The 16184-nt window shown below is 40.8% G+C and overlaps 1 protein-coding gene across 4 annotated transcripts in view; it reads right to left on the bottom strand.

Moving 5' to 3' along the window:
* The window catches only part of CLMP (CXADR like cell adhesion molecule), a 49369-nt gene extending 37008 nt beyond the window's left edge, over positions 1 to 12361 (bottom strand). The window contains exons 1-2 of one of the 4 annotated variants that reach the window (XM_074561294.1): positions 12300 to 12361; positions 7409 to 7753 (exon numbers count right to left, since the gene is read on the bottom strand). In XM_074561294.1, the coding sequence (XP_074417395.1) occupies positions 7409 to 7553 (145 nt within the window). In that variant the 5' untranslated portion in view covers positions 7554 to 7753; positions 12300 to 12361. Of the gene's footprint in view, positions 1 to 7408; positions 7754 to 7910; positions 7926 to 11312; positions 11438 to 12077; positions 12094 to 12299 lie in introns of those variants that run through there. The other 3 variants (XM_074561295.1, XM_074561293.1, XM_074561296.1) reach the window with 3 other exon arrangements.
* Between the last annotated feature and the right edge of the window lie 3823 nt (positions 12362 to 16184).

The raw sequence follows: 16184 nt of genomic DNA, 5'->3' as shown, positions 1-16184 counted from the left end.
GCATCCAGACTACCAGCCCATGCATTGACCACTCCCTAATGCTTGCCTGAGCTGTTGCTTTTTTTTTTTAACCTTCAGATACTCCAGCAAAGCACACCAACAGCCTTTGAAAGACATTTCCATTGACAGAGTACAGCATTGTTAGAGTTACTATACAACTGCTGCTAGTTAAAAGATTATAAGGAGCAGTTCAATTTTGAGTGAATGCTGGGGCACATGCTTTAAGACAAGCATACAAATATTCCCCTTTATCAAAAGCCACAGGAAAGGACAGGGGACTTCCACCTATCATTTAATGTAGCTGGCTTCCAGGTTCTGCTCTGCCAAGCAGCTCAGCACAATGGACACTTAACCACAGGTGATTACTGCACAGGTATACAATAGCTAGAAAGACTAGGTTTTTCCTCTGTCATATGCAGAAGTAATTCAGATACTAAACACAGAGCTCAGAGTTTCCTTTCTGTGAGGGTTCTTCTGGTAACACAGCAGTCATGCACACCATGAGTGGAGTTTCTCAGCATATTGGTACTAAAAAGCCACTAATACTTTATCAAGTATCTTATTATAAAATAAGGATAGGTCAAACCTTCCCATTGCTTAGAAGTCATCCCTCCAGATGGCAGCTCAAGGATCTCACCTTGTTAAATTGTACCTGGTGGATTCAGTTGTTTGTCAGTGATCTGCCCATCACTACTTCTACCCACATTTGAGGACATATTCAAAGCAAAATTGCTTAAAGTCAGAGCTGCAAGGGTTTAAACTTAACATAACAGCTACCTTCCCTTTACGCAGTGTGCACCCACCTGTGCCTTCACTTCCTCATGTTAGATGGGCTTTATATACTTCTCTAACCAATACAGCCCTACTAGACCAAGTTACTCAACGCTTTTATGTAAGTGTGATACTTAACCACAAAGCACACTACAACAGTAGCAGCAGTGCAGTATTATGGTAGACCAAATGCAGTCTAGTCATGGTCATCAGTTGCCTCTAACTGTGCACGCTCCATTTCAAAAGACTGTTTCCAGGAGAGCAGCCTCTCTTCTGCCAATGCATATTATAAGCGCAACAAAATTTTCACTGACCTTTTCCTACCATAGGCAATTAAACTGCAGGCACTATGCTGAACTTCAGCCTTTCTACCTCATCAGCCAGGAGCAAGTCACATACACTAAGACTTCATTCGTATTTTCCAGCCACAAAAATGGATGTCACCTACACAGAAGAGACAGGCTGAAAATATACTGTAATGTATATTGATTCTTGTAGGACAGCAATTCTGACATCATGAATCTGGGTCTGGCCCATTAAGAGAAACACTGAGTTACAACATTTGCCTTTTTAAACTGCCAAATGCTTTCCTAGAAAAGACGGAACAGAAGATGAGGACAAGACTTGTTTCATGTTCTTCTACTTCATTCACCACCTTCAATGCGTCTTACAATTGCTCAGTCCTCATTGCAACAAAAAGCTAGAGCTACCTAATTAGTCACATGAAGAAACCAAGATACCAAAAAAGTGGCTTGAGAAAAGCCTAGCAATGGTGTTTCTCTGAGGCAGGTCAATACCCATTGCCCAGTTGCTTTTTTCAGTACTTCTGGGAAAAAGGAGCAGCCTTATACTGGGTTGCTAACCCACTGCTAGAGCACCCAGTCACTATTGCATACACCTTCTCTGTGTTCTACCCAGGGAAAAGCATGTTTTAGACAAGGTTTGAAGCCCTGTCTGGCAGAGGTGGGCTGCGGTTATTCCACTCAGCAATACTGAAGCAGCAGATCGAAGGCAGAAGAGAGTCTAACAGATGACCAAGAAAGAAATGCACCCTCCTCACTTCTGTTGACTTTACTTCCCATCACTTCACACACTTTCCATTGTTGTGCTTCCTGCACAGCCATTTCTGGATCCTCCACTATCCTGTCATTTCAGTATCTATTTACAGACCTCAGTGACCTGACTTCACCCTTGGCTTTTTGCTGGGCTGCTTCTGTAAACTAACCATTTCTAAAAACAGATGAAGAAACAGCTTTGGGGGAAAAAAACCACATTCATCTTTTAGACAGGGTACCGCCAAGTTCCCACTGCACCCAAAGTAGCCTCTTTTGTAGCACATTAGTGCATGCGAGATATGCACAATATTGTGTACACATGAGCCAAGCTTCCTCTGCAAGTGTATAAAATACATTACAGATACACAAGCAATGACTACTGCCCTGGCTAACACAGGGGATTGATTTAGCTAGAAATCTAAGGTATAGTTTGACTAAGGCTGTGGGGACTATTTCTGAAGGGAAAAGGCACAGAAAGCAGCTTGGAGCAACCCACTTCATTGGTACTAGACATACACTTAGTGCAATCATTTAGTATGGTGTAGCAGGCACACTTACACACAAAGGATTTTTCAAATACACACAAGGCTTTGTCAGAGTGACTGCTTACATTTCTTCTCAGGCAGTTCCTGAAAATTCAAACAAATCCCAGATTGCAAACCTGCTAAGTTCCCTATAAAGCCCTGTATTTGCCTTGAGGAAAACAGGGGCATTTGTTGTGATCCAGAGGATAAACATCAGAATATCTCCAAGCCAGCTGTGCAATGACATTTCTGGGAAGCTTGTGCTGCTCTTACACAAAATGTCCTTCTGAAGTGGGCCAGAGTACTCCACAGAAACAGACCACTAATTCTACATAAGGAGACAAGGTCCAGGATCAGCACAAAGGCAAAACACCCGTTGTTTTCCATGGAAAATTCAGAAAATTTGCCTCCTCCCCTCCCCAGCTCTATTTCCCATCAAATGAATTAATCTTCAGAATTTCAGCTCAACTTTGGCATGCTGCTTTTTCTTATTCTGGAAGGTTACCTTTTTCCCCCCCTTTTCTTCCTCACGGTAAAATGGAAAAAAACAGAAAGGATAAAAATAAACCCCCAAATAAACATTTTTTTAGATGCTAAAAATCCGAACTATTTCATATAAAACAAAGCAGTACTAACTAGAGAAAAATAGGCCATTTCTCATCAAATGTCTTGACGGAAAATATTCGATGTAAGCCATCCCTGGCTTTAGAAGACTTTTAGTGTCTCACAAGGAGTGTTAACCCTGATATCCTGCCAGATAGCAACTCACTTAATTATGTCTAGCTCCTATGAATTCCCCCTGGAGCACCAAATGGATACACTGCTTTTCTTTGCTCCCTTTTGCTTAGGTATTCTTAAAGTAGCATTCTATTAAAAAGCTCTTTGCCCTGTCCTCGAACAGAATTCACACTACTCTAACAGGATGAATCTTCCATACAGTTGATGTTTTGTTGACTGCCTTTGGAGTATTCATGATAGAAATAAATTGTCAATTATGTGAAGTCCTTGGAAGAATAGTCTTTTGAGCTAAATACACCAAGAAGTTACCTGCATTCCTTAGAATCCAATAACACAGAGAAGGTAAAATCCACAGAGTCACACACAACCCTTTTTCACAGCTACAGATTTTTCTTTTCTTACTCCACTCCCGAGCCAAGGCTTTGTTTTTATTAAGTCCTTTTAAAACATAGGGCAAAACCAAGCTTCTAAGTACACCATGAAACAAACAGGCAAAGACAGAGGAGCCATGAGAAAACTCTGAAATAGCAAGTGTACTATATACTGTTAGTTACTGCAGAGAAATGTGGGAAATACCTGGAAAAAAATCAGCAAAGAAAGGTCCATTGGCTTAGTTTTCAGGCTGCTTAGAATAGTCTCCTTTGCTTTTTACTAATTCCAGGCAGAAGCATTCCATTAAAATATAAGACTTCACAGTAACATCACTGGGAGCAGGAGTGGTTTGTTTTTTTTTTTTAAATAACACTGCAGGGGTTCTTTGCTTCACTGGAGTGTAGCATTGCAAGGGTTTAGGGAGAAGGATCTCAAGGAGATGTGATAGGGCACACTGCAGGTTGCCTGTGCAGGAGAGAAGGCCAGACTCAGTATACTAGAGCACAGCCCCAGGCTGACCTACCACTGCTGAATGCTGCAGAGCTGCTTCCGTATCATCACAGATTTTCAAGCTAGAAGTCGGGTGAATACCTAGGCAAACGTACACTGTCAGACCCAATTGCTCATGCCAACAGGCACTGGAAGGATCTGCACCATAACCTTTTTCCCAGTGCAGCAAGACAATCAGAGTCTTGATGTTCAATGCAGCAACTGGATACCCCTGGGACAGAGCTATGAGAGAGTCATTGACCTCAGAGCTTTGAGGGCAGAGCTCTGCTACATCAGTACAAAAGGTATTTTTGCCATTACAGCTGCACCCACTCTAGAAACACCAACCCTGTATAACATCCTGATTCTAACACACTGAACACATCTTTGTCAGACAATCATAAGCCAGACCAAACACGCATTGAGGTGAGCAACCTCTAACACTAACATAAAGGTTCACTGCCAATAGCAGGACACCAGAAAGCTGGATGACTGATTTGGTTTGGCACATCTACTGCTTTTAATCTTGAACTCATTGGTTTCTGAAAGCCTGAGCACATACACTAACCAACACAAAAAAGCAAGTTACACCAGTGCAAAAGCCAGGCATTCAGGCATCACCCCCTGTGAACATATCTGATTACAAGAAAATTAGCTTTTTGCTTTAACAGAGGGCTCATTAAAAATATTCAAAATTGAGTTGGAAGGGGTGAAAGAAGGCAAAAGGAGAATTCCAGCACCTGAAAATTTAAACCAATTCAGTAAAATATTAAATGAAAACATTTGCTAGATTTTTACTGGCTGAGAAATGCAATATTCTATTATGAAGTTTTTACACTCAGTAGTGAACAATCACAGATATTTCCCTTGGAAATTTCCATCCTGATTTTTAAGAGTGCAGCATGTTACACAAGGAGTTTGAAACAATTTTGACCAGCTGTGGGCCGAGATGAGAATCAGATGCCAAACACACACGTGTAGGCACGCACATTAGCATGCATCACCTTCCACTCCTCACTCCTTCCTCCTTTATTTACCTAGCCTTTACTAGGGAAGTAAGCATGGTCATGCTCTTGCTCACACTTAAGTCTTTCATTTTGTCTTGTTTTAAAAGCCTCCTTAAAACTAATTGTCTCCCACTTTCTGTCTCCTCACACAGCTGTTCACTTGCCCCAGAGAGGCAAACAGTGTAAGAGACAAGGACTGTGTATATTAGCCATGCTATTAGTATGTTTAATAACAAAAAGACAAACTAGGCAACCTTCCTTTCAAGTTTGCTTGGCTTCTCTAAACCCTTTTTTCCACACTAGGCTTTCCCTTTATCAGCAAGAAAAGCAAGCCATCATTGGCACTTCTATACTTTTTTACTGAAGAAAATCAACTACACTTTCTCTAGCTAACAAATGACACTCCCCAGCCTCCTAGTCTTCAGGACAATCTAGGAAAGGGACTCGCAATACTTCCTTACTTTTTCCTAGAACACACTCCTAATATTGGTGAAGCTGGACACGGAGCAGAAAGACCAAGTTGTCTGTTGAGAAGGCAGGTAAAGCATGGGCAAGACAAGGGGCAGTTGAATGACTAATGTGGTACACCAGGAAACATAACATTCCAGATTTTGCTGTAAGCTTTGGGAAGCCACTTACTCTCCCCTCACCAGTGCTTGGACAATTCCCACAGACAGGGTGAGAAACTCAACCCATGGGTGACAGCATAAACTGTTGAGGGCAGGGACTGTCTTTTGTTTTGTGTTACCAGCATACCGAAGATGCCTAGATGCCAAAGACATAAGAATAATGATGATAAAGCCCGCTGTGTTTTATAGATAAAGGCAGTACTAGTCATGCAAAGGTAAATTGTCATTACATTACAGCCAAGAGGACCTTTTCTCTGGCAACACCTTACTCCTTTTTGCTCCAAACCTTCAACATATACGAATATTCAGCAGTTGAACAGGGTTGGTGGATCAAAGACTGCAGTTCTGTTTGTCTCCATCAGTGAGGTAAGCAACCGACACCTGTCTCCTAATTTCCACAGAGCAGCTTTCCTGGCCATTTCTGCAGGGCTGACCCAGCCCAGACACATCTGGCAGAAGCCCACCTGGTTCTTCCTAATTTGTGTCTCATCTCCTGGAGTCTTCTTATAACACCATCTCCACCATATTGAGACACAAGTGGCCAAGGCAGATGTGCAGGGGGACAAACTGCTGCCTGCACTCCCCTGCAGATTCTGCAGCATGTCAAAGCCCCCATCACACTCCTCCACATAAAACCTTTCCTAACAGCAATCCCTAGAGCAAAAGCCTTCTCTAAAATTTATTCAGCAGTTCTACAAATAATCTTTGTCTTTCAGATATCTAGAAATCTGGCCAGTCCACGTTCCACACCTGCAGGACTTAAGGAACAGGGCTGTTCACTGCAAAATTTCATTATGGCTGTCCAAAACCTCTGTTCTACCTGTGCCCAGCCACATCAGTCCACCACCCTGTAGGGCTCAACTCTTTCCAGGGAATCAGAGACCAACCCACTTTTTCACACCTGTACCCAGGTTCCTGGGAGACAGGAGGATCCAGGAATCACAGCCTTTGCCCAAGCACAACAGATTTCATAGCTGTCTGCCTGTCAGCACTATCTGGTGAGCAGAATCGAGACAGAAGCTCACTCATCACATTACAGTGCCTCTGGAGATGTAGAAACCCAGTCTGCTTGTGAGTCAGTCTTGTAGGCAAGCCCCCTCAAAGACCTCAGGGCTGCAAACTCTTTTCTCCATAGGCTACGGCTTTATCAAACAGCTCTCCAGCCCTTCTCTCTTCACCCTCCTTTAATGTCTCCTTTCTTGTTCTCCACTCCTCTCCTATTCAACAGTCAACATCTACCTCTTTTCTTTCCCTTCTTCCAGCAGCCCTCTTTCTTCCCATTTCTTGCCTTCCCCCTTTATCTCCCCTCTCCCATCCTTTCCCCCTCAACTCCTCCCTCTTGCACTTAAACACATCTGTTTCTAATCTTAGGCATCAATTGCAAACAATAACCCCTTTTTATTTTAAAATCTGAATGTTAAATGCCCAAGCAAATCAAAACAGAGTTAAACAAATTTGACACTATGCTTGAAACAAAGACATTTTGTTCACCTTGTTTTGAGAAAGAGATTTAAGCCCCTCGCTAGTTCATTGCTTAAAAGTGCTGCCCTCTTTAAACAAGAAACATACATTCTAAAAGGATTCTGTTTAACTACCACTTCTAAATAATGAATCCAGATATTAAAAGATTTCTGGCTATCAACCTGCTAATAAAGCAACAAAAAAAGCATCAGAACCCAAACAACACTGAAATTGGAGTTTTCCATAAAAGTTTTTTCTGTACAAATCCCCTTCTCTTACTTACCAGAAATGAATTTCAGTCATGCAGAGAGGGCGCATGGAAGTTTGATTAAAAACACAAAAAAACCAAAAAGCCAACCTACCTAAAAAGAGGATTGAAAGTGCAGACATTCCGTCTCCAAGCAAGAGGGACTTTTCCTCCCTTTTTCTTCCTTCTCCCAGGAACAGCAGGCAGACCTGCACAGGATTCAAAGGAACGCCTCTGGAATGCACTGAGTGTAATTGCATCCATGTGCCAGAAAAATAACCAACTTCACTCTTTCTTCCCTTCTGCTATTCATCTCCTTGTCCATATTCCATCCAGATTCAGTGAGAGCTTTTAGATCTCTGCAGCTAGTAATTCAGGCCCTTGAGTTTTGGAAACGAAGAGACAGAGGCAGTGCAGCAAGGAGTTCACATCTACAGCAGCATAGAACAATTTTGCTTGTCTGAAAAGGAGAGAAGCAGGGGAAAACACTGTGCTCAATGTTCACCACATGGCTGCCTCCCAGAAGAGCCCCTCCCTACCATCAGCTGGGATTAATAGTGAAGACCAGTCATGTGGGTGAGGTACAGCTAATTTTTAGCAATAATATATATATTTACCTTTGAAGGAGAAACAAGAGGATTTCTCTAGTGTCAAAACAGTTAAGTTTGGAGGCAGTAAAAATCCAGCATGGAAAAAAATCAGATTAGTCACTCAAGGGCTAGAGAGGGACTCTCAGGAAAAAAGCACACATGCTTTTCAGAATGATAAACACACTCACATGCATACATTATCTTTATTCTCTTTTGTAGCTAGTAAATTGCAGAATTAAAGCTCTTAATCTTACTGCAATACCTTCTTCATTTGCTTCACGGCTTTCTTTTTGAGTTTCTAGTAGAGAAAAAATTCCTAAGAATTGATTTAATTTTGCACTTATCTGTGCTTCACTGATGAGAGAAAAAGCTCAATCTAGCAGAAATTGGTTGTCTGCATTTATGGGATGCTATGGGATGCAACTTATAATTCACTCCCAAAAGCCATTTTAAAGCAGCCCAAGAGACCTTTACAGCCTATCTTCAGCTTCGCCCTCATGCAGTTAGCAAGTGAGCAAGTTGTAAAAACTAGCTCAGATGCTCCATTCCATTTCTGCCATTACAGCAGTAAAAACAAACCTCCGTTTCTGTAAAAAGGATCAAATGTGGCAGGGAGTAGACAGATGACTCTGACCATCTACGGCGCTGAACCAGCCAGAATGGAACTTTTTTATTCTTTAGCAAAACTTGTATAAATCTTGCTGCTCACAGCAAGGCCATGGAAACAGTGATGTTTTACATGTGTGCATACACACAACTGTTTTATCAATTGCACTTTACACATGCACAGGTCATGCCTCCACCTTTATATCCACATGCCCTAGGACACATCTGCTTTTCAGAAAAGCAAAGCACTTCCAGCTAGCATACAGCAGCTGTAAAACCATTGAAGAAGCCAAGTAAGCACTTGGGTGGCTAACCTGCACTGATCTGTGTGTTGCCACGGCTATACCAGGCCCCCACCAGTTTACATAAGCAGCAACTGCCTATTTTTCTAAAAAATAGACATAGAATCATAGAATTGTTAAGATTGGAAGGGACCCAAAAGATCATCTAGTTCCAACCCCCCTGCCCTGGGCAGGGACACCTCCCACTAGACCAGGTTGCTCAGAGCCCCGTCCAACCTGGCCTTAAAAACTTCCAGGGATGGGGCTTCTACCACCTCTCTGAGCAACCTGTTCCAGTGTCTCACCACCCTCATGGTGAAGAAGTTCTTCCTAATGTCCAGTCTGAATTGTCCCATCTCTAGTTTTAATCCATTCCCTCTAGTCCTACCATTACCCGCCATCCTAAAAAGTCCCTCACCAACTTTCTTGTAGACCCCCTTAAGATATTGGTAGGCCAATACATACTTATTAAGAGGTGCCTATCACACATAGCAGATCGCAAATGAAACAAGTTTACCCGTCTTGTGCAACTCGGGGCCAAAGGAAAGCTTTGGAAGACAGCACAAAAATCTTTTCCCTTAGGAACACTAACAAAATTATTTCTAAGACCTAAGAGAAAGAGCAGGCCAAAGGCAAGGCTGTCAGCCTGTGGTTTGAGATCTCAGACTTCAAACTCTCTCATTAGCTCCTTGTGTAACCTCATCTACACATAGTTTCTACATACCTCCCTTGTAAAAGCAGGGATAGTATGCTCCTCTCCCTCTTCAGGGATGAAAACAAATACAGGATCTTTAGGAAGTCTACAGTGTGGGGCACTATGCTTCGAAGCTCTATAGGAATTCAGTACCTTAGCTCTTCATTACAGTACAAGCTTTTCAAGCATTTACTGGAAGACAAGAACACTGCTACCCTGGACAAAATCAGGCCCTAGATTCAGGCAGATCCCATCAGAGAGAAATAACATGGATAAAAATGATCCTTCTGCACCCTGTTTCATATAAGTTTCATTTACCCCTCCCAGCCTCAGATGGAAACAAAAGCAGCATTTCGCTCCTCCTCTCCAAAACAGCTGCTCTTTCTGTAACAGTGAGAAAAATATGTTAAACAGCATATTCAACTAATATAGACTGATGATAGCAATCACTATTAGGTGAATAAAACAATTCCTACAGAGCAGCTGTATCTGTCACATCCACCCCTATCCTAACAGCTGATTCCTTTAGAACTTTTCCCCACACACTTGACCAAACAGGCTGCTGGTTTTCAAACAGCTGAGTGGATCTGAGAGAACATAATTGATTTTCAGTGCAGGACATCAACCAATGGAGAAAAGTGCATTTATTCCCTTCCCCCTCTCTCCAGAAGCCAAGCAGCACTGAGCTTGTCTCTCTGCATTATGAGTTTGACAGAAGATGTCCCAAGCTATGCTGTAAATACCCAGAATGCCACTTTGCTTTAATAGAATCAATGCATCAGAAACCAAGACAGAGAGAAGTGTTGTCACCCTGCACTCGCTGCCCAGCCTCCACTGAAATCCACAGAGCTGGGATGGTTGAGGGATGCACACAGAGGAGGAGGGGGATACGGAGAATGAAAGAGGAGGCCATGCATGCAAAATCTCCTCTTTATCATCTCAGACAAGCCATTCCACAGCCTGTATTCACATTGCATTCAGCCCCTTCAGGAAGCTCCTCAAGAGCAAGTTATGCTTTGGCCTTCAGCGGGGATTCTCCCTCTGGTGTTCATACCTATTATAGCAAGGGTATCTCGTTTGCGTAACAGTTCCTGTGAGAGGCAAGTAAGGGCTGGTGTAAGTACATATAAGGACATCCACACCACTCACACAAGCACATCCTCTCAAAACCTCTGCTGATTGTGTTTGAGGGAACAGGTCCTATCTACAGTATGCTATTTTTTCCAGAAGGGGCAAATTCTTCTAGTAGGCTTACGAATGCTTTCACCTGTCACTATACCATGCTAGCACAGCATGGGAGATACACATAATGCACTTCTCAGCAGGGAGAACAGTGAAAGACAGAAACTGGTGTTTGATATCATAAGCATTAAGGAAAAAGGTTTCATAAAATACCTTTAAAACCCGAGTTAGGTTTTCAAGGTTCCTGTACTGCTGTTGACAGGTTTTTCAGTCTAGGGTAGGTTCAGATTAAATACCTGTACACAAACATCTATAGAAATCCTAATAAGCCACAGACTAGCATTTTGGTAGTCTTCCCTGGTGCTGTCTCAGTTTCAGGCCCTTTTGCATTTATGCAAGTAATCCCTCTCAGGAAAACAGGAATCTGCATGTCCTAAGAGACTGCCCAGCACTCATTATCTTGTTCCTGCACCTCAACCAGCAGAAGCATGCAGGGGGTAACCTTTCTCTAAGCCCTACTATAATTTGTTTCTGTGTCAAGGTTAAGCTATATTTTCCTCCAGAACTGTTATTACACAGCAGTAAAAAAGACTTTTACTACGCAGCTACCTTCTTGTGTTGGTTCTCTATTAAGTCTGTTCTCTGAGACACCCAATACAAACTTACCTCACAGAGTTTAAATGATTTAAGCAACTTATTAATATAGCCAGAAGAACAAGGTTCCTCCATCAGGAGAGCCAGATGAACACTTCTATTCTCTTAAGCAAAACCATACTCTGTTCAGCTTTTAGCTTTGCAATTGAAAAAAAGACACAAAATACTCTGACAAAGGAAAGACAAACCACACAAACAAGCCAGTGTCTGAATGAGAAAACTCAAAACAGACAGCAAGGAACATCAGAATAGGAAATAAAACCCTTCACTCAGATTTCTTTCCACAACAAGCCACTAGGGGAAAGGTTGCTTCACACTACAACAGGACACAGATATTGACTTATAAATCAGTTGTTGTTGAAGAAGCTCTCATCTCTCAAGTAGGCTTCAATAATTGAACATAAAAGCACTATTAGTCATTTAGTATTAGTAAAAAGTCTCAGTTCAATAAGCCTTAGCACTCATAGTGTCAGTAAATATAACTCTGCGAAAAAAACAGCCAGCCAAAAAAGAGCTCCTTAAAGCTCTAGCTAGTTTGAAGTGCCTCAATGCACACAGCTTGTTGCTCCAAGTTTTTTTATACTTGTTTTATAGGAATACACCCTTATACTTTTTTTGGATAGTCTTATTATCAGTATAAGTCTGTAACCATACTCTACATTTATACTTTGAGAAATAAAAAAGTAAAGAGTTCCTCACACACAAAAAGAGTATTTTTAATCTTAATTAACTTTTTTGTTGTTGTTGCAATAGTTAAGAATAATGTGAAGTACTTACACTGTACTATTGAACTTCTAATAGAAGTCAGACCAGATAAAAACATAAAAAGTCTCATTTTCATCAAAAACTTTAAATATTTTCATAACACAAGACTTTCATTTTTAAGCAAAGGCCTAACAGAACTTTCCTGAGAAGAAAAGCATTCCTTCAATGGAAACATTACCAACTAATCTAATAAAACACAGAAACACCAAAAGCAAACACCACCAGCTCCCTCACCTCCAGCATTCAATCCCCTACTAACAGAAACAAACAAATCAAATAAGAATGCTAGGTTTCATTCTGTATCCTCTGAAAAACGTGCCAATGAAACACCATGCTTTAATTTCCCAGCTGAGAATTTGGATAATTGGAAAGTAAAACTTATCTGTGAATCACACGTGTGAAGAATATGTAATTACACAGGGAGGGTCAGAACACAGGTGTGGAGCATATGAGATTAAATGGGAGGGTGAGAACAGAAGTTAAAAAGCAGGAGAGAAGGATGGCTGATCTTTTAGGTGGAAAAGTTATGGTAGAAGCAAATTTAATGGTTTCCAAGTTTGAAAGATTTTTAATCTTTTTTAATGTGTGTTTTACTACACATGTAATAGGTGGCAATACAAAATGTTAGAGGAAGAGCTGAATAAGCAAGATGGGAAGCAGTATGTATGTGAAAGCAATGGCTAGAAAAAAGAAGAGAGACTATTCACTGCATTCGCTGCAAGGTAAGTAAAAAACAAGGTTTCTTTAATACTTTAGTAGAATTTTGTTTTAATTAAAAAATGCTTTTGATAGGCAGGTTGCTTTTTTGTTTGTTTTTATTTGAAGTAAGAAACAAAAAAACCCTTGATATTATTGATCTGCTTGAACCAGTAAACACTAAACATGTAAAGGTGCAAGATCTATCTTATGGTAATATTATGTTCATTGTTTAAGTGACTTTTCTATAAACAGAGGGGAATAAGTAAATAGAAGTTCGTAGAATACAGTGAAACCAAGAGAACTAGGAAAGCTTTCAGTTCATCAAGATAATCTGAATTTCTGTTTCTAGGTGGTTGGGTGTTAGCTTTAGAGATTATCTCTGAGAGGATCTCCTTCCTGTTTTATATTTACAAATTAAGTACAATTTTTATATGTTGGGCAATGGTTTGAGCATATTAATTTGATTCAATTCTAAGCAAAACATATAAAAAAAAGATACTGGAGAAAGATTAAGTGTGATTGTTTAGGTGTTATTCTGCCTAAACCTTAGCTTAGGGAGGCTTGGGTAACTGTAGTGCCTTTCTGGCAAGTGCTTGTGACTTGAGCATTAATGGTTTAGTTTTGATGGTGCTTTTTGTGTTGGCATAGCTTTCTGTTGGACAAGCTTTTGTACTGTTGAAGCTCATAATGAGGGAAGACAGAGATGCAATTCCTCCTAGATTTAATTCTAAAAATTACTTACCTCTTCCCAGCATGTAGTTGTTCCTTTGAAATAGGAATAGCTTAGTAACTTGTCACACTTGAGTTGATAGATATCTCAATCCTTCCTGCTAGCCTTGCCATTGATCTATTTTGTGGTATTCAGTATATTACCCAACAAGAGACAGCAAAGGAAACAGCTTAGAAACTTCTGTCTCTCATCTAAGGACCTTGTCACTGGGGACCATGGCATGCATAAAACTGATCGGTTGACTATTACCTAATTCAACTTGGAAGTAGGCAAAAGGTTTTCCTGTGCAGTGGTTGTTTACAGAGACATGGGAAACAAATTTTAAAACTTCACCCAACTGCTTAGTAGGTGTGCTAACCCCACACTCTGTTACAATGACCTAGCACAGGATGGGAGGGAAAGCTGAAGTTAAAATGGTTAGGGGAGACTTGTGGGCTCATTCTTAAACATTTTTTTCTAGGTCAATGTCAAAAAACACTGAAGTGAAAATGACATGGGGTAATGTGGTTTTGAATGGCAGCCAGTCTGTTGCAAGCAGGGGCCAGGCAGAAGCCTTCTGTCCCTGGAGCTTTTGTTTTAGTCTGTGCTAATAAAGAGTTCACTTAAAGCATGTGGAATAAGTAAAGAGCCTATTTATTAAAGGATAACCACTACAAAGCATTAACTGGAATGGTATGATGGACTGCTATGGAGGTGATTGTGTGGCATTTGAGCACTTGTGGTCCTGGATTCTGTTCTGCTTCTTTTGCCTACTCCCTGGGATGTAACAAGCTGTAAAGTTGTGCCTCAGTTTACGGCTCCATAAATACATTAAAAAGGGTTTTTTGAGCTGCTTAGAACCTGTTTTTAATCACTTAAACATTGCAATGTGAAGGCTGCCTCTATGTTACAGGTAGTTTGGTTAGATGGGATCTGTTTCTTCCTTTGCTTTACAGTTGTTGGACTTGTGTGGTTTTTTCTTAGCAGTACGATTTTCTAACCTCAGTGGCTAGAATGACTAGGTAATTTCATTAAGTATTCAGTGTTGCAAGAAACATTTACAAAGCCATTAGGAAAAATTCCTTGTTTGTCAATGCCATGCTAAGCATATAGTTCCTCACAGTCAGTTTTAGGAATTTGTGACAATAATATGAATGCTGAAGTATGCATGTTTCTATTGAAATTGCTCAATATCGAGATTTAATGACTGTTCATGGCTGCCTTGCTATCTTATTGGGCAAGACTGGCCTATTTTTTGTTAAATCCTGACTTAAAAGCAGCCCTTGTACAACTTTTGTTTGTTGATACTTGTGGCTAAAAGTGGACTGAGGTCTGGATGCTGAAGAGATGACAAACCTGAAAATGTCCCTTTGAATCAAAAGGAATTTTGTCACTGAATTAGAGGTGACTTCCCATGTTTAATGAGTACCAACTTTAGGTCATGAAGCTTCATCTCTGGACTTGCTGTCCTGGTGTTTAAATATTCTAATGTGAGTGTTATCAGACTGTTGCGTTAACTCTGTGCTGCAGTACTGTAATTGAACTGGCTTGCTACTGTTTAGAACTAGAAAATGTATTGTCAGTGAGTTTCTCAGCCTGCTTTTATCTTGGGTGTCTTGACCTTGATATCCCACTTCTACTTAGAGAGGGCTAAGACTTAATCCAACTTCCAGGACAGGTAAGTGATTCCTACATTATTCTGAAAGAAGGTTTGGGGAGTCTGAAGGTAGTTTTCTTTGCCTTTCTACATAGAATGTTGTTTCTTGGCTTGTTTTAGAGGACTTGGTCTTCTTGTGTCTGAGGCTACACTGTGGGTAGTTTCTCTGTATGTCACTAAGTTCTATATGCGAGCTGATGTACCAGGATTGCTTTGACGACAGCTTTATTGCACCAGTTGCTAATGTAGTTGAACTTGTGCAAGTTGCTGCTGTAGACTGTATGGCAGTATGCTACTTAATGTGGTATGTAACTGTTAAATTTTATTACTGCAAACCATGATTTAGTGTACTGCTGCACTAATAAATAAAGCGAGGCGAACCTCTGTGTAGGTGACATGGGGCACTTGTCTTAAGACTTCATTAAATCCCTGAGACTTTTGGGTGTCTAACCCAAGAAAACTGATGGTTCTGCTTTTTAAGAAGAGCCACGTGCTGATTGCCTGTTCAAAAAGTCTGTATCAATTATAAAATGCTGGCTTTTCAGTATGGAGTCTTACTGGTTTGGGTTTGTGCCCTGTGTGTCCATATGCTTCAAAAAAATGTTGAAGCTTGTGAACTTACCTGAGCATGCTTACATGTGCAAACTTGTACGCTCATGCATATATAACCTACATAATATCTCAGCTTTTCTGTTGCAGTTTGCTTGAGGCAAATGTCCTGTGAGGTTATGTTTAAATAATGCCATCTAAGATAATCATTTAATGTATATTACTAATTTAATGTGAGCTGTAAGGAGTGAAGGTTCCAAGACCTGTTCTTTCAGCTTCTATTAAAATGCCAGTGTGGTCACTGAGGCTATGACACTGAGTCTGTATGGCTAAAAGACACTCAGAAAGGCTTACTGCTGAGTTGCTAAACCTTTTCTGACAGTCCCAGTTGCACCAATCAAAGCCATTTAAACCCAAAGGCCCAAAGGACTCTTTTGAGAAATGATAGGAAATCTTGAACACAGACAAGGCAGACAGGCCATGGGAACCTATGTTGCCAATGGGG

This window comes from Larus michahellis, chromosome 17 (genome assembly GCF_964199755.1).
Source record: "Larus michahellis chromosome 17, bLarMic1.1, whole genome shotgun sequence".
NCBI classification, from domain to species: domain Eukaryota; kingdom Metazoa; phylum Chordata; class Aves; order Charadriiformes; family Laridae; genus Larus; species Larus michahellis.
This window is presented reverse-complemented; position numbering and strand designations above follow the sequence as displayed.